Source organism: Hypomesus transpacificus, chromosome 10 (assembly GCF_021917145.1).
Source record: "Hypomesus transpacificus isolate Combined female chromosome 10, fHypTra1, whole genome shotgun sequence".
In the NCBI taxonomy this organism is placed as follows: Eukaryota; Metazoa; Chordata; class Actinopteri; order Osmeriformes; family Osmeridae; genus Hypomesus; species Hypomesus transpacificus.
The window spans coordinates 4,906,809-4,929,798 of record NC_061069.1 but is presented as its reverse complement, the minus strand read 5'-3'; the positions used below and the strand labels follow the sequence as shown (position 1 = coordinate 4,929,798).

The 22,990-nt window shown below is 40.4% G+C and overlaps 2 protein-coding genes across 2 annotated transcripts; one reads left to right on the top strand and one right to left on the bottom strand.

The window, feature by feature from the left end:
- Positions 1-5,512: 5,512 nt before the first annotated feature.
- mycb (MYC proto-oncogene, bHLH transcription factor b) lies at positions 5,513-10,908 on the bottom strand. Its single transcript, XM_047028194.1, has 3 exons — positions 10,692-10,908; positions 9,836-10,489; positions 5,513-8,328 (listed from the first exon to the last, which is right to left on the bottom strand). Exons 2-3 carry the CDS (start codon positions 10,482-10,484, stop codon positions 7,751-7,753), a joined length of 1,227 nt encoding a protein of 408 aa, XP_046884150.1. The 5' UTR covers positions 10,485-10,489; positions 10,692-10,908; the 3' UTR covers positions 5,513-7,750.
- Positions 10,909-12,854: 1,946 nt separating this feature from the next.
- Positions 12,855-21,325, top strand: ankhb (ANKH inorganic pyrophosphate transport regulator b). Its single transcript, XM_047028433.1, has 12 exons — positions 12,855-13,451; positions 15,364-15,580; positions 17,095-17,213; positions 17,355-17,438; positions 17,769-17,939; positions 18,159-18,293; positions 18,824-18,916; positions 19,128-19,223; positions 19,983-20,112; positions 20,324-20,447; positions 20,725-20,824; positions 21,217-21,325. The coding sequence occupies exons 1-12, from the start codon at positions 13,353-13,355 to the stop codon at positions 21,316-21,318; spliced, it is 1,470 nt and encodes a 489-aa protein (XP_046884389.1). The 5' UTR covers positions 12,855-13,352; the 3' UTR covers positions 21,319-21,325.
- Positions 21,326-22,990: the final 1,665 nt, after the last annotated feature.

The following is a 22,990-nucleotide window of genomic DNA, read 5'->3' as shown; positions in this document are numbered from 1 at the left end:
TCAATCAACCAGAAATACAAAGATGAGCCATGTTTTAGTCATCAGTCTAAGTGGACACTGTATTTCTAAAGCTAAATTACTCAACATCCTCAAGGGAATCCTTTGTCTCAAATCTTTCCTGTCCATTGACCAAATCCTCAGCAGCACTTTTCTTTAGTATTCATGTTACAGTGTTGCTCACAGTGTTGGATGGCTTGTATTTCTTGCTCTTGAACAATCCTGATTACTTTGCTATTAAAAGAGGTTTTAATAATGAATTCATGAATCACTATCCAAACAATGTAATTGTCTTTCATTGTGGCTACAACATTCACTACTAATGTACTATTAATAGTACAATTTAGGTACAATCCTACAAACAACCGTCCCAGCGAATTATGGACCTCTTTAAGTTCATTATACTCAGGTAAACTGTACTGCTAGACAAACGTATAGGGCTAACCCCTAACATATTTTTTTTGCATTGGTCGCAAGGATTTTACACCCTCTTCAGTTATGTAATTGAAATGAAAGCGTGATAAATAATGTTGTCTACGTCCGACATAAGCCTGCAGGTGTGTGGATAATGATTTGTTGTGTGGATAGTGAAACTCTGTCTATTCAATCACAGTTCCTTCTAAACTCGGAGGGAGAAAGCCTTAAAAAAAGTGATGGACACCTCTCATTCAGTCAACTCAAGTGGTAAATTCTTCTTAAAGAATACAGATTATTCAGAGATAGTTCTCTGGGGAATTGGGAACCGTCCCCCTACTGGAAACCACTATCCATTTGAATCCTGGAAACTGCCCACCTTACAACCAAATGCTTTAGTCCTCAGGCATCTAGTCAATATGAATCAAGGGAAATGTTTGTTGTTGCCTGAGGGCAGACATATTGGCTTACATGCTGTGAGGTGTCAATGGAAATGGCAGGGGGTCTGGTTTCCCATGTCTCCATCCCCCAACTCTGTCCATATGTTCAATGGTAGTGACACACGCTCTCTCATGTCCTCCTATTGCAAATCAAACAGACACACACAAAGACACAGTAAAGAAAAGCCTAAATCGTCCCATGCGACGGTAGACAAACGTCCTTGTTTGCTCTCCAAACAAGGTGTCACATTCAGGATTTCACAGCGATTCACCATTATGCTTCTTGTTTGTTGCTTTTGACTAAGCAAACAGAGGGGTGTGTGAAGTTTAGCTGGACTTTCATGGACATTCTGAACATGGTATGGATGTACCGATGTTCACAAACGTATTCAAAATGAAGTTCACCAATACCCAGTAAGGGAGGATGTGGTTAAGAATGAACGAGAGGAGATTACAGAAGGTGATATTTCTCCCTATTGTCATCATATTTACTCAGTACATGATCTGAGTACAATAATCCATTGTGGATTGTTGTTGACATGGCTGCTTTAGAACGGCACAACGGAGTCAGTGTGTAAGACAGGGTAGTGTGACACATCCTGTCTTTATGCACGAGAAAGAGCAAGGTAAGGCTAGCAGTGAAGAGAAAAAGAGAGTGACAATGAGAGGGAAAAAGAAAAAGGAGACAGAGGCAGACAGAGAGACAAACTGAAAACATCTCATGTTACATGTCACAAGAGGATTCACCCCACAGTCAGTTCATCAGGCACAGGAACACGGGATGTGGGATGGAGTGGTGGATAGTGTGTATGGAGGGACAACTCTTAACGACATAAGTGGTGATGGGATCGTTTTCTCCAGATGGCTGGCAATCTCCTAGCTCCGTTTTACACATGATGGATGGGGCTATGAGGGACGGATAGAGCCGGGAGGTGGGGGACTGAATCACTTTCAATGGGACAACACAGTGCGTAACGGTCGAGGGGGGAAGGGTCAGAATGACCATCAGTTGGCCATCAAGACTCCACCAAGAGGGACTGACTCTCTGTATGGACTGATTTGAGTTGGTCCATGATGTAAATCTCTGGGGAGCCATTGGCTATACAACCTTATTGGTTATTACTAGGTTTTCCAAATAGTGTCTTCAAATTCTGGAGCTGCCAAACAAGTGTTTAATGAAGTAACGTTTAAAGATTGGATGATGAATACCTTCAAATGATTGAATAAATGATTTTGAATGAATGATTTTGATGAACTACATAAAAATACGTATGAACTGCCATTCTGTACGTACGTTTTTTTGCCAAAATGTGCAAGATCTGCGGAGTTTGCCCTTCCAAATGTGTATTAATTAAAACAATGAGAAGAGCTAATCCAATAAAAATTCTCTGAGAGGAATCGTTGGAATTGAATGGGTAACTATGAACCTGATGTAATGAGAATTGCCTGTGCTTTCTTCAGAAATGTGCCTAAAACACACAAATTGATCAAATAAAAAACCCCAGAAAGGGCTGAGAGCAGTTACCTTCAGTCTTGGGTGTTGGTGTGGCATGACCCTGAGAGCAGTTACCTTCAGTCTTGGGTGTTGGTGTGGCATGTCTCCATTGTGATTGGGAACCGTAATGAAGAGCATGTTGCTGACTCCCAAATCTGTGAAGAATTGAGTTGAGAATCGTTTTACTAACTGACAAAGAGAAAGATAACCGTGAACTCACAACACTTTGGTTTCCTTACAATGACCCCAGCCACCCTGGGGAGGGAGGGGGTCCAGGATAGGACAGGAGATACTGAGGGTACACCTTTGCATAGGCACACTGTACAGAAAGGATTTGCATCTGTGTTATTGGAGCAGTGTCTGCATATTTCCATGAATGCCATGGAACACCAAATGTTTCTCATCTCGAACTCATTCTGAGCACTTACACTGTATCGCTCGTATAAACATACACAACACACACACACAAAGATGTACATATTAATAGACAGACTTATTCACAGGTTTTTGGTATTCATACACACCCAAAGGCAGGCATACCTAAACATGCACTGATGCACACACACTTGCGTTCTGTTGATGTCTAGATGACCCACTGTTTGGCTACTATGAATGAGAACAAAGCTTTCGCAGGAGATTAGCTAGATGATTTGTAGTCCACAGTGTTTAGGTCTGTGAGCTCCTGTGTGTGTGAATATTAAACTCAAGTAGAAGCCAACATACACATTGTATACAGTAAATGGCTTAAAGAAAGTTCCTGAAATGTGTTTGAGAAAAGTAACAATATAGATCATAGTTGACCTAGCCTACCTTCATGCTGCTGAACACACTATGTTCAAAATACCACTAACATATTCTGATCTGGGGGTTGTTTTATAGATTTCTATCCAAAAGGTGCTGGTCTTAGTTATTGAAGAAAAAAGCCTATTATGCAACAACCAAGTATCACTCCATTTCTAAACGTAATTATGTATCTTCAAGGCTAAATTGAACTGGCAGCTGGCTGGTCATCTTCTTTAACAGTGCTTGGGTCTTTAATCAAAGTAAAATCTAAACATTACTTCTGACAACACTACTATTACTTAGTGATGTTGTATCAACTGTCCTGGTTAACAACAATCTCAACATCTATTGTCACTAAAAGGTTCTTCCATAGTAAAGTAATTGCAATATTCTACTTGCTCATTCTGGAACTATGCAAGACTTGAAGATTCATAACAAAGATGGACTTTCATTAATAACTGTGAGAGACAGAATGATAGGAAAGTGCATTGTCACATTGGGACAGTGCAATGATGTATTATGTTATGGAAAAAAGGGACGCAACCATTAACAAGGCTCAGTTAAACCTGTTAACAATTTAATTTCCTCTGTCCAAAAATCAAGACAAATTGAAACCTTGCAGCTGCTCCAATCACAACAGCTAGTATCGAGGACAGCCACCTGGTCCCCCTCACATCTGTGACACACGGCCACTGCCTTGCGAGTCATTTCTTTTGCGTTGACAAGACATACTCTACACTCAAAAAGGCACATAGATACACACAGTTATTGTTGTTATCATAAAACATGGTTAGTGTTCCACATGCAAAACAGGCATAGAGTATGTAATACAAACACCTACACACAAGAAATCTGGACATACCCACTCGTATGCACAGACTTTCAGACACAAGCAAGACAAATGACATGTCACTTTTCCAATAACTCACAGCTCAGATTTGACCACCTTTTTAACACACACATACGCACAAGTATGGACAATGGTTGCTGCACTTGACCTCATTTCCTCAATCCAAGCGTGGACAATTTTATTAGGCTGTTTTTACAAATAGACAATAATTTAAGGTTGTGTTGATAGGATGCACTCTGAATGTCTCTCAAATGATAAATGATGTGGTATTGTGAATTTGAGACAGATGTAAAGCCAAAAAAGGTCATATTCATACATTTGTAATAGGGATGTGTGACACTACCCATCAGATAGAGAGTAGCAGAGTAGTGTAGAGTAGAGGACAGTAGAGGACAGTAGAGTAGAGTAGAGCTCAGAAGAGCACAGTACATCAGAGTACAGCAAACTAGAGTCTACCAGCCAAGCAGAGAGTGAATAAAATCCACTCTAATTTACACAGAAAAATAAATCCAAATTTGTTATCACATGCTGATTGAGGATGGTTGAAATGTACTTTCATAACTAGTCTTTAAGAGGCAATCTAGTGACAGACCAGAACATTAAACCTAGAGATAGAGCCAGATTCCATTTGAAGTCCACTATGATGACAGTTTTTTGAGTTGATTTTATGGAAACAGGACAGACACAAATCCTACCCAGCAAACCAAATTTTTCACTTGATGTAAAAATGGAACAGACAATTGGGAGCACCTCCCAGCAATGTGGTAGTCGTTTTGGAAATGTGCAAAACAGGTGAAGTTCAATACATTTTATGTGAGGAATTCAGAGGGTTATACTGAAAATGTCTTGGTTTATACAACCAGGGGAATGTTGAATTCAAAATGTAGACTATGGATTGATGTGAAGTAAGGAAATGTTATCCATATTTTTATAGAAGTTTTAACCTTCTTTACAATCATCAATTTGGTGTCAGATTATATACTAATCATTGACAAACATGTTGTGACCTAATCATTACTAGAAAGCCATGTTGTCCACAAAGCCTTTTTTAAGTTGTAGCTTTTAGCCTACTGGATTAGGAACAGCTATAGCAATTGAAAGGCGCTCAAGTTTACCTTTATTCTCCATTCTTTTGTTAACCAATATCATATATTCCACCGAATCTTGGAGTAGAAATAAGTGGTCGGTTAAAATCACGATTTGCTTGGATTTCCCATGTGCTCATGACGCACACGCGACTCATGGAACATTTTACATAGTCAGATTTAGAGTACGACGTCATGGATTTACCAGACAAACTGCTAGACGGCAGCTGAAGCGACCGATTAAGTTACACCGCGTTGTCAAAACATCGTACAGTTTCTGTACATACCCTGCACTAGTCACTATAATCAAATAGCATCCGTGAAATGTCGACAAAAGTTCAACTTTCTATCCGCTATGGTATGTTGACCGTTCGTCTGATCAATCAGAGAACAGGTGTTTAAAAGACAATCCTGCACAATACATTATCATTAGTTTATTGGCATTGATTTGATGTTACAAAAACATGACAACCATATCTGTAAATATGATTGTTACAGCATTAATATGGGCATACTGTGTAGGTAAACCTGTGTGAAGATGCTGCTGTCTTTACTTTTTCTCCCTATGATGTGAGTGTAACAGCCACCTATTGATATCAGCCACCATAGCTGCTAGTTCTCTGTGCTATATGACCGATTCGATTCCATGTCTCCATAGACAAGAACCCCATCTTGCATGAGGACTGACCTCTACGGAAAATCATTTTAAAGTAGTGCTTTAGATAATCCCTGTCTTCAAGCACAAACTCATATGCACTTTCCACCTCCTCTTGTGTTCACTGACCTCATATAGAACAATTGCAAATTGCATGTTGCATATTGCAACCTGGGATTCATCAAGTCATATCCCTTTACACTGACTTAATGACATGGGTAAGTAAATACAGGTGAGATGTGGAGCCTTTTGAAAGACACAGACATGACTCAGTTGAGTATGAAATGTGACTTACAATGTCCGACCAGTTCAACGTATCCTTTTTTTATATTTCAGTGTATTGTGTTGAAATACAACTTTGAATCATTTGCTCTCTAAATATTTTCTATGATTTTGAAAGTTGTCAGGACAGGGCCCATGCCCCTAATCATGATTTTAGTGATATCTTCCAGACAGTTTTCACCTGGGAGGTGAAGTGGAGAGAAAATATGTTTCGGGCAAATGATGAAAGGAAATTACTATCAGCTAGCAGTATGCTGACGAGTGGCAATACAATGACTTAATGTTAGGTGATTCAAGGAATAAAAAAAAAACTAAAGCTGCCGTCTGCCCACGAACACAGATGCAGACACCAAGGTGTTCTGATCAGATTAGTAGCAGGTTTAGGATCTTTAATTAATGGCCACTTAAAAAGGAGGTGTGGAGAAGTGTGAAGGTCTTTCATCTGGTAAAAGTAGTTGTAATATCATTTCGAAACAGAAACATGGGCCTGGAGAGCTATTATCTGATAGAATGAAAAAGATCATTTAGACAGAACCAAGAGTCAAAAGAAAATGAATAGGCCTACATTTTCCAGTTCTTAAGAACATTTGGCATCAAAATATTTGATTTAGCCTGAAGTGGTTTTATGACCAAACATTCATAAAGCTTAGTGTTTAATTTTGTTTCGATAGAATTGCCTTATGAAGTGACTGAATCCCCTGAAAATGCACTAGACTATAATAGCAAGTACAGATAATTGGTTTGTTGACCTCTTGCATTGTTTTCCCACATTTTACTTCACCTCATCCTAAACATCAAACATATGTGGCAGATAAAGATGTGCTTTGGAAAATTGTATTCACACAGGATTATGACTCAGCCTTTTGCAGTTTGTCAACCCCTACACCCAAGTTCTCCTTGCAGTCTGGGATGTAGGGCAGGCAAGCACCTGACGTAAGGATTAGTCATTTAAGATCCTGCCAACTGGGTGCTGATAGAGCCATGGAGTGAGTACTGGTTATATAAGAATTATCTTCAAAGCTGTAACACAAGCGTCCAACGTCCTCTGGTTAACTGCAACTAACTGACACTTTCCACAATATTATCTTGATGAAATGGACTATAAACCATGGGGGGGAAAGCTGAGCAACTGCCAGGCAGAACTGGAGTGAACCCAGTTCCCCTCCCCCTCCTTGGTGCACTACCTTCCAGCGTGGTCTAGAGAGGAGGTGGGGCGTCTGTGAGTGTGCGCCCATTAGAGGATCATGTGGAGTGCACATGGCTGTGCAGTTCATTCTGCATTTTTTCCGTTCACATGACTAGAGGCAGACGTAGAGGCTCTGTGACCATATTTAAAAGGCCTTGAGTGAAGAAATGAATGCACAAGTAGTGCCATTACAACAAGCTGTTTTGTAGCATTGTTTATCAATTCGAGTTAGGACACATGACTGCTGTCATACAGGATTTATAAAATGTATGTGAGATCAATACATTTGAGAGTATTATATACAAAAACAAAGCATTTTAAGTTAAATTATGCAATTTGCAAAACTCCTTAATAAAAATAATTAAATACAAATAAATTGAAATCCTCTAGGAAAGTTTCAAGTGAGGCATTGAAATAGTCAACATATCATAATTCCAGTCCAGGTGTGTGGTCACCTATGGTAAATTAAGTCATCTCTCTGCATTTGCATGCAACACCACATCTATACACAGCAAGTTAGTTCAAGGCTTAAAACACGAGTCCTTTATCTTCCATTTCCCTCATTAGGCCTGCTGAGAATTTCTGAACTGATCAAGTCTGTGTTTCAACTCTTCACTCTTTCTCCTCAACTGCCCTTTAAGAGTCAATAGTTTCTGCTCATCTGTCTGCATACTGAGAATGCACTCGGTTGCCTTCTTTAGTATAACCACTTTAGCGGCTTTTTCGTTATTTGCAACATCTGGAATCTCATCCCTTAGAGCAAAAAAGCTCAACTTGAGCTCATTCCGTCGTTGCCTTTCAAGAACGTTATGAGTCCTGCGTTTGTCGTTATCCTCCGAGTCCGACGTCCTGGGACTCGAGCATTTACGGTTGTGGCTGAATTGCTTCAGCACCCTCCCGCTGCTCTCAAACTTAATCCGCTTGATGGCAGGCTGCTCGCTCAGCGTTGACGGTTGTGCCGCGTAGTTGTGCTGGTGGATGTTGACATGACACCTTTTCAGAACAAGCGGGCTGAAGTACTCCGTGCCACCAGACTCGCTAGAATCGGACCTCCTTGCAGACTTTCTCTTTTCAACAGTCACCACATCAATCTCCTCTTCCTCCTCATCATCATCATCATCATCATCATCCTCGTCCTCTTCTGAGAAGGGAATGAAAAAGAAAGGGTTAAATCATATGCCGGCTGTGACAAGCAGCAGACCACATTCTTTCCCCTGCTTAGACTACAGCTGGAACAATATTCACGTTTAAAAAAGGGCAGGAGTCCCCGCCTTCAGGGCCGTACGCAGGCCCCAAAAAATACTGAGGTCATGAGTCAGAACTTCTAGGCGGGTTCGGGGGCATGCTCCCCCGGATTTTTTTTAAATTACATTATTTAAATATGGCCATTTTCTCTTATTGAGTCTTAAGGAGCAAAAACATCATCATTATGACATTTGAATATGGGGCGGTGTGGAGCTTTTGAAATTTTGAGGTAAACATGGGGCATTCTGAGGCTTTTTGAAGGACCTTTATGGGACTCATGAAGTAAGGGCAAGTTACCACAATTTTTTTTAAATTATTATTATATGGCAACGACGGTACGAGCGTTTTGATTGGATAACGGGTAGTCACCCCAGCGTGTTGCCCTCCTCGCCGGTCAATACGGATCCGTATTGCCCTCTGACGTCAGCTTCAAAATGAGCGATATCGACGAGTCAGCTGCTGAGTTTTACTATCCAGATGATGCTGAAAAGCTTTGTCATCGAAAGTGAGGATGAAGACCAGACTCTTTGAATCACTTGTGTCGTTATTTTGTGATGAAATTAAAGCCATTTTAGCAGAACCATGTTGTCCGCTTTCTATCAAAAGTAATGAGTTGCTTGGCAACACATGAAACACACCGTGAGAAGACTTAAGAGCTAGCTACAATTAGCCTAAAGGTACCATTTATTTTCGTTTACAAAATGAAAAGAATCTAAAATTGCCATATAATAAACTACTTACTAACCTCGACCGTTCGGTCATGCCGGGAAATATCAAACTGAGGCTGGAACGTATCGACCGAGCGATAGCGAGTCAGTTTGATATTTCCCAATTGCCACTGAATTTCATTTTCAATCAATCACATCAATGACATATCATATCAATCGCAAAATGAATGTTGATTCATGTATAAAATCACGTTACGGTTTGTGGGAGACCAAGATCATCGTCCTGCAGTCAGTTTCACGTGTACTTTATTTTGAGTTTATATACCACGATTTAAGCAAAAAAAAAACAGAAATACGAAAAAAAATACCGAGGACACGACCTCGGTGTCCTCAATGGTAGTTACGGCCCTGCCCGCCTTCTCTCCCACTCAGCTGAGCATTGCATGGTGAGGTGCATGAAACAAACCCCACACTCGGGAATAGAGAGGGGAGGGAGAACGACATCTTATGCAACTACCAGTGACATGGCAAACCCCATGCAATATTTAACACCTTAAATCCTGACAAGAGCAGTTGAGGCACATATATGCCGTTTCACTATGAATTACATCATCATCAAACAACTATATTTAGCCAAAGTGCATTGTTGGTTAAAAACCAGTCACTGAATGTGTAAACTGAATTACACTGCTGGTCAGCCAGTTTAAACAGAACATATGTTGCAGACACACACACCTGATTCACTGTCGCTGCTGCTACTGCCACTGTTTGGAGGGGTATCCAAAGGCAATGCCATGGTCGAGACTAAAGTTGTCTGGGTGGGTTTGGGATTCTCAGCAAGGGGATAAGGGAAGACAACTGAGGGATCTATACATTCCGAAGCCGACGTGTTCAGGTCTTGCAGGTAGCTGACATTGGGACTTGTGCTGACTTCATGACTCGACTCCCCCGTTTGACTGGATTCTCTCCTTGCCTGTAGCGTTGCAAGTCTCTCCGATACTACTTTTTCTAATTTGGCAGCAGCTGAAAAACTGCTCCACATACAGTCCTGGATAATAAAAGACTTCAGAAAACTCTTGGAATAGTCCGCGTCACATATGAAACTCTGGTTGACCACGTCGTCCCCGAGAAATTCTGTGACCATCTCCAGTTGATCTGCCGTAGAGGGGAAGAGGCTGGACAGCGATGGGCGCCGGCTGGGAGAAAGCGGTGGTGTCGGCAACAGTTCGAATTTCTTCCATATATCCTCGCTGGGTGCCGGTGGTTGGAGCTGGCCTTGGTGGGGATGGTAGAAATTGTCCTCTTCGTCGCAAATGAAGTACGGTTGAACCAAGTCGTAGTCGTAATCATAGTTTTTACTGGCCATATTCGAAACTTGCGGCATTGTGCCTGTAACACATAAAAATTGGAGAAACGATGAGGAAATGGAAATGACGTTCACAGACAAGTATGCAAAAGAAACAGCTGACAGCCGTTATAACAGCCGTTCAACTAATACATGCACTGAACACTTCCATTAGTTATGTTGTTTAAACAACTATTTTACTGTAATAAATTGTCGAAAAAACGCAAGATAGGGCTACTAACTTACCGTAGCAGTGTGACAGTATAACCCTTATGATTATAATAGGGGAAATCAAATGATGTCCAGGAAAAGCCTATTCCAATAGTAGGATTAGTCCACACGTTAAATCCTTGGTATCAATGCTGTGTCTATGAGAAAAAGCGTGGACTTGACTCTCTTTCCAGCAGTCGATCCCACCCCGTTGAATGTCATTTACTGCAAGATTACGAACAGCTGCTCCCGCGGGTTTTAAGACTACAGCATTTCACCCCCCCCCCCCACCCCCCCATCCGCCACCCGGTGCAATTTCCCGCCAAATGTGCAATGCGTAGTATACTAAGTCGTTTATTTAGAAATTATTTTACAAACTTATCAACAAGAAATACACATTTAAAGCTTTTTTTTTAATTGTTGACAGCTAAGAGTCGACAAAGCTAACAGAAATGGGCTGTTAAACATAGACCTATGTTACGCGGAGGTGTTATTCGGATTTGTGAGGAGTGTAAACTGGCGGGGGCGTGGTCGTAGTAAAATCATTGCTTACAGCCTCAAGAATGGTAGTAAATGATGAGTGTTCCGGGAAATTTCTTGTTTAAATCCCTACTGATTGTTGTGTAGCCTCCCTGGCTACACAACAATCTATTTTGACAGAGTGAACTAGTGAATGTTTATTTGCCCTACAATAGCCTACATTTTCTAACAAAACAGAGAGTTACCTAAAAACGATCATACTTTAATTCACTATATTATGGGCTTATGCTAAAAGTTTCTATTACCCCAGAAATCCTTTCCAAACTGCCCCATACTAGCCGCTTGCAGTGATAAACCAATCTGACACGCCTGTTTAGACTATTTGATACTATTTATGCATCAGTAATGTAAGCCTAGATTAATCTTCATCAATTAAAACGTTTAGGCTACTCGTAACTAGACCATCCACTATCATTATCCTGATCCTCATTTTATATTTTATATGTAGGCTACTATTACACAGTGTGCCACTAAAGTTGGCAATTTGCCGTTCACAGAACAGTGCAGTAACGTGAGCATTCTGCGGTGTCCACGCCTAGTAACGGGGTGAAAACGTAATTACAGTGTTATGCTGCCCTCTTCTGGAGAGCGAGTTTTGAAACAACATTTCTGCGCAGAAATTATCCCATTGATCTCCTCTTGATATAGCAATCCATCTATTGACAATGGCACTGTGATACCAATTGGAACGATGTAAATGTACAAACAGGCCACAAACAGGAAGAACTCTTTGGAACCACTTAATGAGGTTCTGTCAACAGATCATTGATAAAGGTGCTAAGCTTTCTCACATAACTTGGGCACTATAGTTTAAACGTTTACTTTTCTGGTTCACACGCTGTCAACTAGGTGGGCAGATAATAGTATGTAAGGAGTTTGAAGTGAATCATTTCAGAAACTAACCCTTGTATCACTCCCAGAACTTCTGTAGTAGGAGGAACAGATCTAACCGTTTCAGGCTCACAAAGACCATAGTCTACACAGGCTCAGAAGAATGGTCAGAATCTGAGTCCTCTTCTTAAACTGCCAGCCAACCTCCCCTGGGGTAGCCTAAAAGCAGGCAATCAAGTTTTTTGTTCAACACCTGTTCTTGAACAAGGACAGCCACAGGAAGATGTGGATGAACCGGAAAAAAGTTAATAGATCTCATGAGTAAGTGTTCACAAGAGCCAGTGGCATAGCCATCAAATGTTTTAAGATGGTCAGATGGACAGTAGTTACTTTGGGGGCGCTGAATGGGGCAGGCCAGTGGGGTGGTCAAGCAACCGCCCTGGACCCGTATATGCCAAAGGCAAGTGGTTAAAAACGCTCCAGCTGTGCGTTGCCTTTTAGATGATGAGTAGCCTATGGGTTTCCCTTACAGTTTAGTTTACACAACTCAACTGACCTCCCCGTGACTTATCTTTTTTATTTATGGGTTGGAGACTGGACACCCTCTGTGGCATTAGTGTGACTAGTGTTGTCAACAACCACACATGCAGGTGAGGGGAGTTGAGGGGGTACTGACACAGGGTGTGTGTGAGGGTGACTATGAGCTGGATCTAAACCACTTATAATCAGACATTGCGGAGTAAAGCGTGTATTGCAACTTGATATCACCAGCCTTTAAAAGTATGACAATTATGATTGCGTTTCAGTGGTCCAAAGGTAGGTTATACCAATTTCGGTGGCCAGCTCGTGACGCCCAGAAGAGGTTTTTTTTGTGGTAACCCCACGTGCTCAAGCGGAAGGATGAGATGATTTAAGTAGGTATACTTAAATCAGTGCATTACGGGTTATCTGCTGCTAAAGGCATCGCAGAAGAGAAGAAAAAAGCTGTCTCCAAACCGGTCACTTCGAGTTTCCGACATGTATGCGTTTCAGTGAGTGGGATGGGCAGTAATTCCACAGCACGATTTTATGTATTTATTTCCTCTCCTGATGTATGAACAATGGAGAGACCGTCAGCAGAAATTTCTGGAGGCCCTCCTCTCTGTCCCTGCGTTAGATCATTGTTTTTGATGCTGTTGTTGTGTACGAGAGCAGGGATGGACCCGATCTTTTTGGATTTCTGCTAGAAAATACAGAGAACACCTGGCGGTAACTGCGACTCGCTTATTCCTCCTCACTCCTAGACCAACAGGCGGCTGATGCTCGCAGCTCTTTCATCCTTCCAATATGAAGGTCAAATTCCCTGGATTAACTCACTACTGGCCTCTTATCCGATTCCTAGTTCCTCTCGCCATCACAAACATATCCATTGACCTAGGAGAACAGGCAAGTTATTCTTCCTTCTAGGAATTTGATTGAAAAGATTAAACATGTCTTGATGAGCCTTAAAAATTGTGCCACACTGCCTCGCACAAGACCGATGTTTTTGTTTGCATGCTTAGGGTATGTTTTCAATATTTGAGGCACTGTGTCACTAGTATTTTAATGGCAAGCAATTATATTCAGTGTAGACCTGCTTGCTTTCTGTGTCCTCGTTCGCGTCTTTTATGCAGCTGTCGTCCAATAAAACATAGCCTTTGATGACCAGGTATAGACAACCACAAACAAGTTTGGTCGAGCATCACCTGTGTGTAACAGTGTGACGTTAGCACACGTTTGAGCTCGTATTCAGGAATGGACAATGCAAAAACTGAGAGATGATAATGCAGTTTTGGATGGCCTGATTCGGACACGTGTTGTGTTGTCACCTCCAAAGTGCACAAAAGAAAGAGAAAAACAAGGAACAAAACACTGGCCTACTCTTTAGTCATCAATTAGTAATTTGTGAGCTGGTATGGCCTGTTATATGAACCAACACAGGTTTAAATAATTTGTGATTCCCAACAAATGAACCATCTCTGCTTGAAACATTAAAAAGGTACTTGCAAAATAGGGGACTGAAAGGAACATCTTAGAATGAAACTTTACTTGGGCAAAGTTCAAATCGGTTTTGTTGTTATATTGAAGCCATAAACCAGGAAGTTATATAGCTAAGCATCTCTCTGTGAACTGACTGTATTGGGGACAAAATCCCTTCTATCTGTGAACAGACAACTAGTAAATAGATCTGTTATACATAGACCTGGTTAATGCTGGTTTGAATTACCCCTTTACGTTGGATCAACAGTTCAACAGTAGTGTACATTGCCAGGCAAGGTTTGTATTGCAATATGAACTCTGCCTTACAATTTATTACAGTAACAATTAGTAGTTGAGCGGTACAGAAAAACCTCTTGGCAAACTCTAGACACAGTGTGTTACAATTGAATGTTACTCTCAGTAACATTACTCTGCTCTACTAACCATGAAGTAACACTTTCCCCAACCCTGACCACAAAGATGTAATTGTCTAACCTTGACTGTAGTGGATTCAAAATGTAAACTGGGAAATGCTTGGTACATTAATTGTCTTTCTATGATGCAAAGCCTCAGTCCCTCATGATTTAAAGACATTGTGGTGCGGTATCAGATTAATCTCTAGTATTTATTATTCACTCACTCTCTCAGCCACTCACTCTCATTCATAATAGCTATCCTGTATATCTAGTCCGAGGTTCAAGGTCTTGCATTAGGATGCCTGCCATTACAAATTATTGTACCTTTTCAGACAAGTAAGAATAGAACTTCGAATTCCATCACCAAAACAAAACTCTCTTTGTCTTGGTTAGATTGCTTTAATTGAAAATGGGTCAGTTGGCAGGTGGAGCAATGAATAATCTCTGACAACACCTGATATTGTAGTATGTACAAGTAGGCTGAAGTGTTCTGAAATTGTACACCAGTTAATCAAGGGGTGAGAACTGAGGTTCAGCAACCTAAACAACTGGTAGGCTAGTACAACAATGGCAGTTTATACTGCCGGGTCGTGCTAGGGCATTACTGTCATAATAATATGAATTGAACAGGATAGGGGCTACAGTTTTGCATTCATTTTAAGTGGAATGTAAATTAAAGCTGAAATAACAACTTTCTAATGTCAACTTTTTACTTCAACTCTGTTGAATGTGGGTAAAGTTATAAACTATAAGGTCATACGGAAAAGGGTATCATAACAACAAGTGGTATTTAACCACAAAGTTATTGCAATGCATACCAGTGAACATAACAATAAAACATTTAATTAAAAAAAATTCTTGTCTCCACACCTCTGTCTCATCATGCTCTGCTTTTTCTGTCTTTCCTTCTTCCTTCCTTACAGGCTCTTAACCGGGGGATTGCAGCGGTCAAGGAGGATGCAGTAGAGATGCTGGCCAGCTATGGGCTGGCTTATTCCCTGATGAAGTTCTTCACAGGGCCAATGAGTGACTTTAAAAACGTGGGCTTGGTGTTTGTTAACAGCAAACGTGACCGTACCAAAGCAGTCCTGTGCATGGTTGCAGCAGGGACGATAGCCATCATCTTTCACATTCTTATTGGTGAGATTGGTACACAGACACAAGCTACACAAGGAGAAATCTGATGAACCACAGCATGTTTGTGGCACATATGACAGAGAACACAACACTGTAGCACATCACTGTAAATGTGGTACCACCCCAACAGACAAAGTTATAGAGACAGTAACCAGCACATCCCAAGAACGTGTAAGGAAGAATGACCACAATGACGGTTCATACTTTATACTTTCCTGCTTAGGAGCCTTTTGGAACTTTTTCTAGTTTCTGACTGTAGCTAAAAGGAAAGAGGAGTGACCCAGGGATGTATGTTTAGGGAAACTTTGGCTGAATCTGCCTGGAAGAACAGGTTTGGTTTGTGTTGGGTAAGGGTTGGATTATATTACTCTAACATGGCTTTTTATGAATAAATATGAACCCTTCCACCGGTTCGACTCGGCACACAAGTCAGAATTGAAGTAGGCTGAGAAAAAATTAAAAAACTAAAGAAAGTTTCTAAATGATAGGGCTACTGATCATCTTATTTTGACTAAATCAAAAAACAATATTACATGAAGCTCCAAAACACTGTATTTGTGCTCAAATGAATGCGAAAAAAACGCCCCTGGTCTGTAAGAAGCATTCGTGGCAGATCTGATGGCCATACTCATCGTTCATAATACTGATCCAGCCACTCAAGAGCACCCATACTTTTAGTTACATCAGTCCATTCCAGTATGGGGAGGATTGTCATTTGTCACCAAACTGCATTCCTGTTCTGAAGTTGTTTGAAGGTGGTTAGACACAAATAAAGCTTTCTCTAACACTAAGCTTAAGGAGAGTACAATGGAGATAAGGACTGTAATTACATCATAATGGTAGGATTGGTTGAGGGAGCTTTGCACGGTCTTATCTAAGTTATTATAGTTTGAAAAAATGGTCTAGGATTGTGCCTTGGGCTACTCCCTGGGTTTCAGGTGGGCCCAGTGACTGTGCTATACTCTGGGGTCTTTAGGCAAAGTAGAGACGTCTGCCAGACACCAGTCCCCCTAAGACAACCTACAAGATCAGAGTGGTTATCTGAATTGTCATCTGGCAAGTAGTGGCACCATTTAATCCATTCTATGGGTCCTGAAATGCGAAATATTTCAGACCTACTGTATTTGTCAAATGGCTGAGCGGTTAGGGAGTCGGGCTATTAATCAGAAAGTTGCCGGTTCGATTCCCGCTGTGCAAAATGACGTTGTGTCCTTGGGCAAGGCACTTCACCCTACCTGCCTCAAGGAGAATGTCCCTGTATTTACTGTAAGTCGCTCTGGATAAGAGCGTCTGCTAAATAACTAAATGTAAATGTAATTTGTTGTGCTGCCACTGTGAAATACACCTTAACCATGTGTACTTCTCCCAGGCAGAGTATTTTCTCTATCAAAGTGTTATGATATCACCTGCCCACCCTCCCACACACTGTAACAACAATAAACCAGTTGTCTGATAATGGTACAGTCTAATCCCTAGAATTCCCTGACCTGTTTTCAAGCTAATTTCTGTTCCATTAGCCTACACAGAGCTGGGCTACTACATCATCAACAAGCTCCATCATGTTGACGACTCGGTGGGTAACAAGACGAGGAGGGCTTTCCTTTACTTGGCAGTATTCCCTCTGCTCGATGCCATGGTGAGTGCCCAGGGGTAGCTACCAACTGGATCTGCTACCTCTTTTAAGTCATAGAAAGAGAGGTGCTTTTGTCATGCCTTCCTACATCATAATAAACATGATTGATTGTATGATATTGTATGTGCCTGATGTCTGTTCCAGGCTTGGACACATGCAGGCATTCTTCTGAAACACAAACACAGTGTTCTTGTTGGCTGTGCTTCCATATCTGATGTTGTTGCACAGGTAAGAAACAGACATTGGCCGGGCTATTTTAAAACCTAGAAGTTCATAAATTGGGAATAATTGCAAAGTATCACAATGGTAATTTCAATAGAATATTATCTTTATGAGCTACTGGGTCTATCTTTTTTTTTTTGAATGATCAGGACTGTGGCACTGTGGAACTATTGATCTTATAAAAACGTTTTTTAATGTCCTCAATGTAATCCAAGTGCAGTGCATTGATGTGTCAGGAGCCTTGTACCTACTGGGCGATGTCACGATAGGAGCAGGTGTTTAAAAAGCTGAACAGTGTAGCCGGTGCTTGATGCTTTTGCTCTCCCCTCCCTTTAGATTGTCTTTGTGACCATCTTGCTTCACAGTCATCTGGAATGTGTAGAGCCTCTATTGATCCCCATCCTTTCCCTCTACATGGGTGCCCTGGTGCGCTTTACTATCGTGGGTCTCGGGTACTATCGCAACATCCACCACAGAATACCAGAATCCAGTGGGCCTGAAGTTGGGGTAGGTTGCCCCAAAAGTCACCGCATGGTCAGGTAAAACTCTATCCTGTTTGTATCTTCAAAAGGAAACACAGACGACACACTGTTGCATGCTTCAGGGTACAAGAGGACCCATTTAAAATGAGCTTGACTTAGTGCCTAATCCGCATGCTGGGGTAAAACATTTGACCACAAGCCTTGAGTATAAAATTGGCTTACTCACGTTTCCTTTGTCATACAGGGAGACACCACCATCAAGAAGATGCTAAGCTTCTGGTGGCCTCTGGCTCTGATCCTGGCCATGCAGAGGATTAGTAGACCCATTGTCAACCTCTTTGTGTCCCGTGACCTCAAGGGCAGCTCTGCAGCCACAGAGGCATGTGACCTTCTCACCCAAAACCCTCAAGTGTACCCAATTCTATGATGAAGAAACATAAAAACAGCAGTTACAGTAGCTCCATAAAGAGAATGTTGTTCTATGTACTTCCTTTATGAATTAGTTATTATATAGAAATAACTGCAACTCATGGTGATCTTACAGGTGCATAAGTGTGGCTACAAACTGTACTATTGTTTTCTAGTCATGCCTTAAATTTACTGTAAGTACAACAGTTCAATTGAATAAAATTACCTGTCAATTGAAATACTGCACCAATCAACTCCACCATGTAACTGCTTTTCAGTGACATACAGTACCCAAGTGGTCATGTTAAGAGGGTGTCATATTTGTTCAAAGTTTGTGAACAAGTCTATGGTTCCTTAAGTTAAGTGTTAAAACCTGTGCTTATGTCATACACTCCTTCACCATAGTTATCAGTTTATTAGGTTGCAGTTGAAAGTTGTGTTGTATTTTGTATTATTGACTTTGTTGAACACAATATATTGTGGTTTTGGTGTTTTTGGCAGGCAGTAGCAGTTCTGACCGCAACCTACCCAGTGGGTCACATGCCATATGGTTGGCTGACAGAGCTACGGGCAGTGTATCCAGCCTTTGACAGGGTAAGACAAGATCTATTACTCTGCAGAAACTCTCTTCAGAGAGACTCCTGTGGGATAAGATGCCTGCTTAAAGTACAGAATAAGTGCCCAATAATGAATGATTCTTTTGGTTTTGGAGGACTAGATATATGTATACAGTATTGTATGTACAGTTGTGTAAACCTTTAGTGAGTGTTTCCTATAATGTGTTCCTTCTTCAACATGCCCCCAGAATAATCCCAGTACCAAACTGGCCAACAGCGGTACAACAGTGACTAAGTCCCGCATCAAGAAATTCACCGTCTTGTGTTTTGCACTTTCTATAACGGTACGTCCAATGTGACAGCCAACCTTTTATGTTGTCAAAGGTATGGGTTTTCCAGAATAGTATGACTATTATGTGATTTTGGGCCATGGATTGGGTTTTGTTTAATGACACGCATGAAATAAAGGATTTTAATTTCATGTGTGAACCTACGATGCTATGGTCTATTCATGACCCAGACACCTCTAAATTTACTGTGTTTGAAACACATTACACCGGGAATAGCAACAAAAAAACCATGACATTGTTTTTTCCATTAGCTAAATAAAACACCTAGTCTGCATGTTGCTCTTTTTTGTGCCCTTTAGATTTAATCTGATTTAAACCTGACAGTTTGCTCAGTGACAGAACGTATAGTCTGAATATATATATATTTATTTCCTCACACTAATAACTAAATACGGGTAGGATAAGTTTAACCAAAGCCATGACACATTTAAAATAAAATATGAAGGATGTCAATGATTTGCCTGGTGCTGGCTAAAGAATGACTTAAAAGCTGTGAGAGTGGCCAATACTTGATGTTTCTCGTTTACAGTTGGGCTGCCAAAGGGAAGCCAGGGCTAGAATACATACAGTACCAGTCAAAAGTTTGGTCCAAACTTTTGACTGGTACTGGATATTTGAACCCAAAATGAGGATGTCACAATACAAACAAACATACAGTATTGTATGGTGTATAGCGTACAGTATAGCCTCTTCTTTGCTCCTAACAGTTTTATTTTCTGTTGTTGAATCCTGTTCCCCTTTGTTGTTACCCAGCTTTGCTTTCTGGTGTTCTGGACCCCTCACATATCTGAGAGGATCCTGGTTGACATCATTGGTGTGGACCAGGCCTTTGCTGAACTCTGCATACCCCCGCTGCTCATCTTTTCCTTCTTCCCAGTGCCAGGTAGTGTAAGACATTAAGGATCCTTCCAAGGGCATTGTAACATAATTACAAACTACACACACAAAACTGAACGCAGACAAACATAAATACACATTCAGTACTTTGCTATGTAGTGTTTTGTTTAAGGTAAACATATGCATTATACTTCTGCAACATTCATATAGAAAGCTAGCTGTCCAGTAATATGATTTACCTATATACATGAATGCAGTAACCATCCGGGCTCACCTGACTGGCTGGCTGATGACGTTAAAGAAGACCTTTGTCCTTGCTCCTAGCTCAGTGCTTCGCATCATTGTCCTCATCACAAGCCTCATTGTATTACCTTATATGGGGTGAGTGCACGTATATAAATATACTTACAGTGGGATTAGCTCACGCTCTAGAGTTCTTATACAGGAGAGGGTAATCAAGGTTAATTTGCTTAACAAACTCCAGAGCATAATTACTCCGGAGGGGGGGGGGGGGGGGGGGGGGGTATACTCACTCTTCAGTAAATACTGTCCACCTCAGAATAAACCCTGTCCTCCGCTGTGCTGTCTAATTGCTAGTTTTTGGGTGGCCTAGCTAGTGTAAGCCATGTTTGTGATTTTATTTGTATTATTGTTTCAGCGTGCATGGGGCAAGTTTGGGTGTAGGGTCCCTCCTTGCTGGATTCCTTGGAGAGTCAATAATGGTGGCAATAGCCTCCTGCTATGTATTTCGAAAACAGGTAAGGAAATAGAAATAATAATAATGTACATAACTCAATTTTTTTAATTAAACAGTAAAACAAGGGTTAAATGGTCAATGCTCATATAATTCCTCTAGTTATTTAATCATACTTGGTATGTTCTACCCATGTATTTATGTTACAGAGGTTCAACAATAGTGAAGTATTGAGTGAATCAATGTATCCCAATTGAGATTTGGCATGTGATTTAGTTTTTGGCAGTCCTTAAACTGCCCATTTTTTATTAATTACATGCAATAACAGTTATTCTGAGTGAGCTATACATTAAAATGCTACCACATAATGTGTTTTAAAAAAACAGGTTTAATGACTAAAAAAGGGCCTTAAATGTATTACCTAGATGTTCTTTAAATTATGTTCTGTCCCTGCAGAAGAAAAAGAAAGACTCGGAGGAAGAGACAGTGGAAGGAGAAGACTCCACCCCCATGAATGACTTCCGGCCTTTGAGTCAAAAAGATGACACTGTGGACTGAGAGAAGAGGAAGCGCAGGATGATTGAGCTGTTGTATACTGTTGGGGATGTGCTGAAGTTTAGTACGTGGAGTTCTCACTTGTTTATTTGGAGTGCAGTTTTCAAATTTATTTTAGCAGCCCTCCCACCTTAAGATTTGGAAGTACCTGTGAAGAGTACCCCTTAGGTATCACTATTGTTGAACATGTTAATATATATCAGGGCTATTAGAGATAACTTGTTAACCTCTGAGTTATATTCAGTATGCTTAACACAGTTCAATTTCTTTAATGCACTTAACAGATTTGTCAATGTAATCGAACCTCAGCCATATTGATTGAGACATGCCCAGGATTGCTGATTTAACACTCATAAAGGAGATATATATATATATGAACACAGAATATATTGTGCTGCAAAAGTATCTGTTGAAGGCTGCTGGGTAAATACAGTTAACTGGTATTTGTACATTTTCACATTAACACCATGCACATGCATACTTGCGTTTTCCAAATTTCATTTGGATCTTGCAAAGCCAGTGTAATGCAGAGAAGAAACTAACTTGTACCAAAGCAATGTTGCACACTTCTCTTCTTTTCTCTGTGTTCTCCAGACTTTTCTGTGCTGCCGTCCTTGACCTTAATGAACACACACAGAACTTAAAGTAATGTTTTTTTCAATGTACTGTCAAACTTAAATTACTTCAGAAACATATCTGGCATTTTATCTCTGAATGTAGACAAATACTTTGAGATTGAATGATGGTCCCAGTCACAGTCCTGTGACTTTAAAACGTAATATTTATTTAGCTTTTTTACAGTTTTATAACTGGTTAAAAAAATCATTTTTTTATTAGAATAAGGTGAACGGAAAACAGTCATATCTATTGGGGTATACATTTGTTTTTCAGTTATCTGATAGCTGTGTGTGTGTGTGATTCTTTGATGATATAAACAATTACAATCAATGTTGATTAACTAAAACATGGATTCTTTAGAATTATGTTTTTGACTGAGATGCAGGTGAAGACTGTACACTTGTTATTTTTTAATTAAAAAAATTCAGTCAGGGTTGTTACAGTGTTTTTATTTATTTATACATTTAACTCAGGAAATAACTCCATGAAGCAATACAGTTTGATGAGATCCAGTTGTTAATTTCACCACGCAAAATTATTGCGTATTTAACCTTTTTTGTGTAAAATTTCCACCATTGACTGTAATTCACAAGAAAGTGATGTATGTTTTCTAGAGATTTTAGTGGATAGGAAAGCCCCGATAGTGGGGCCATTTGTATTTGATGAAGCCCTCTTGGTGGCTGCTAAAGCAAAAATATAAATACTGTGATTATTGTAAATGACAAAATAGGGATATCTACTCCCTTCTGCAGTTATTAAAGGGTCTAACAGTTGTTACAGGTAAACCTTTTTCTTCTCTTTTTGATACTTCTCATGTTGAAGCAGATTACATTACAACAATGCAACATTTGTTGTTGCTATCAAACACAAATCTCCTCTTCTTTAAATTAAGGTATTAGACTGATCTGGACCATGCAATTTCCACTACCCATGACAAAATAAAAAAAATACCTGGAATAAGGCCAGGGTATTTATCCTTTTGCTCCACTGGTACAATCCACTAAAAATGTGTGTGAGGATTACGGCCACAATTATGTGCTCTATGCGATTTACCAAC

Excerpts from the sequence above, each read along its gene's own strand:
- mycb (XM_047028194.1), bottom strand. The coding sequence starts at position 10,484 with ATGCCGCAAGTTTCGAATATGGCCAGTAAAAACTATGATTACGACTAC. Across the intron at positions 8,329-9,835 it reads CAGCAGCGACAGTGAATCAG|AAGAGGACGAGGATGATGAT; the intron begins GTGTGTGTGTCT and ends TTCCCTTCTCAG.
- ankhb (XM_047028433.1), top strand. The coding sequence starts at position 13,353 with ATGAAGGTCAAATTCCCTGGATTAACTCACTACTGGCCTCTTATCCGA. Across the intron at positions 15,581-17,094 it reads CATCTTTCACATTCTTATTG|CCTACACAGAGCTGGGCTAC; the intron begins GTGAGATTGGTA and ends CTGTTCCATTAG. Across the intron at positions 17,940-18,158 it reads CCAGTGGGCCTGAAGTTGGG|GGAGACACCACCATCAAGAA; the intron begins GTAGGTTGCCCC and ends TTTGTCATACAG.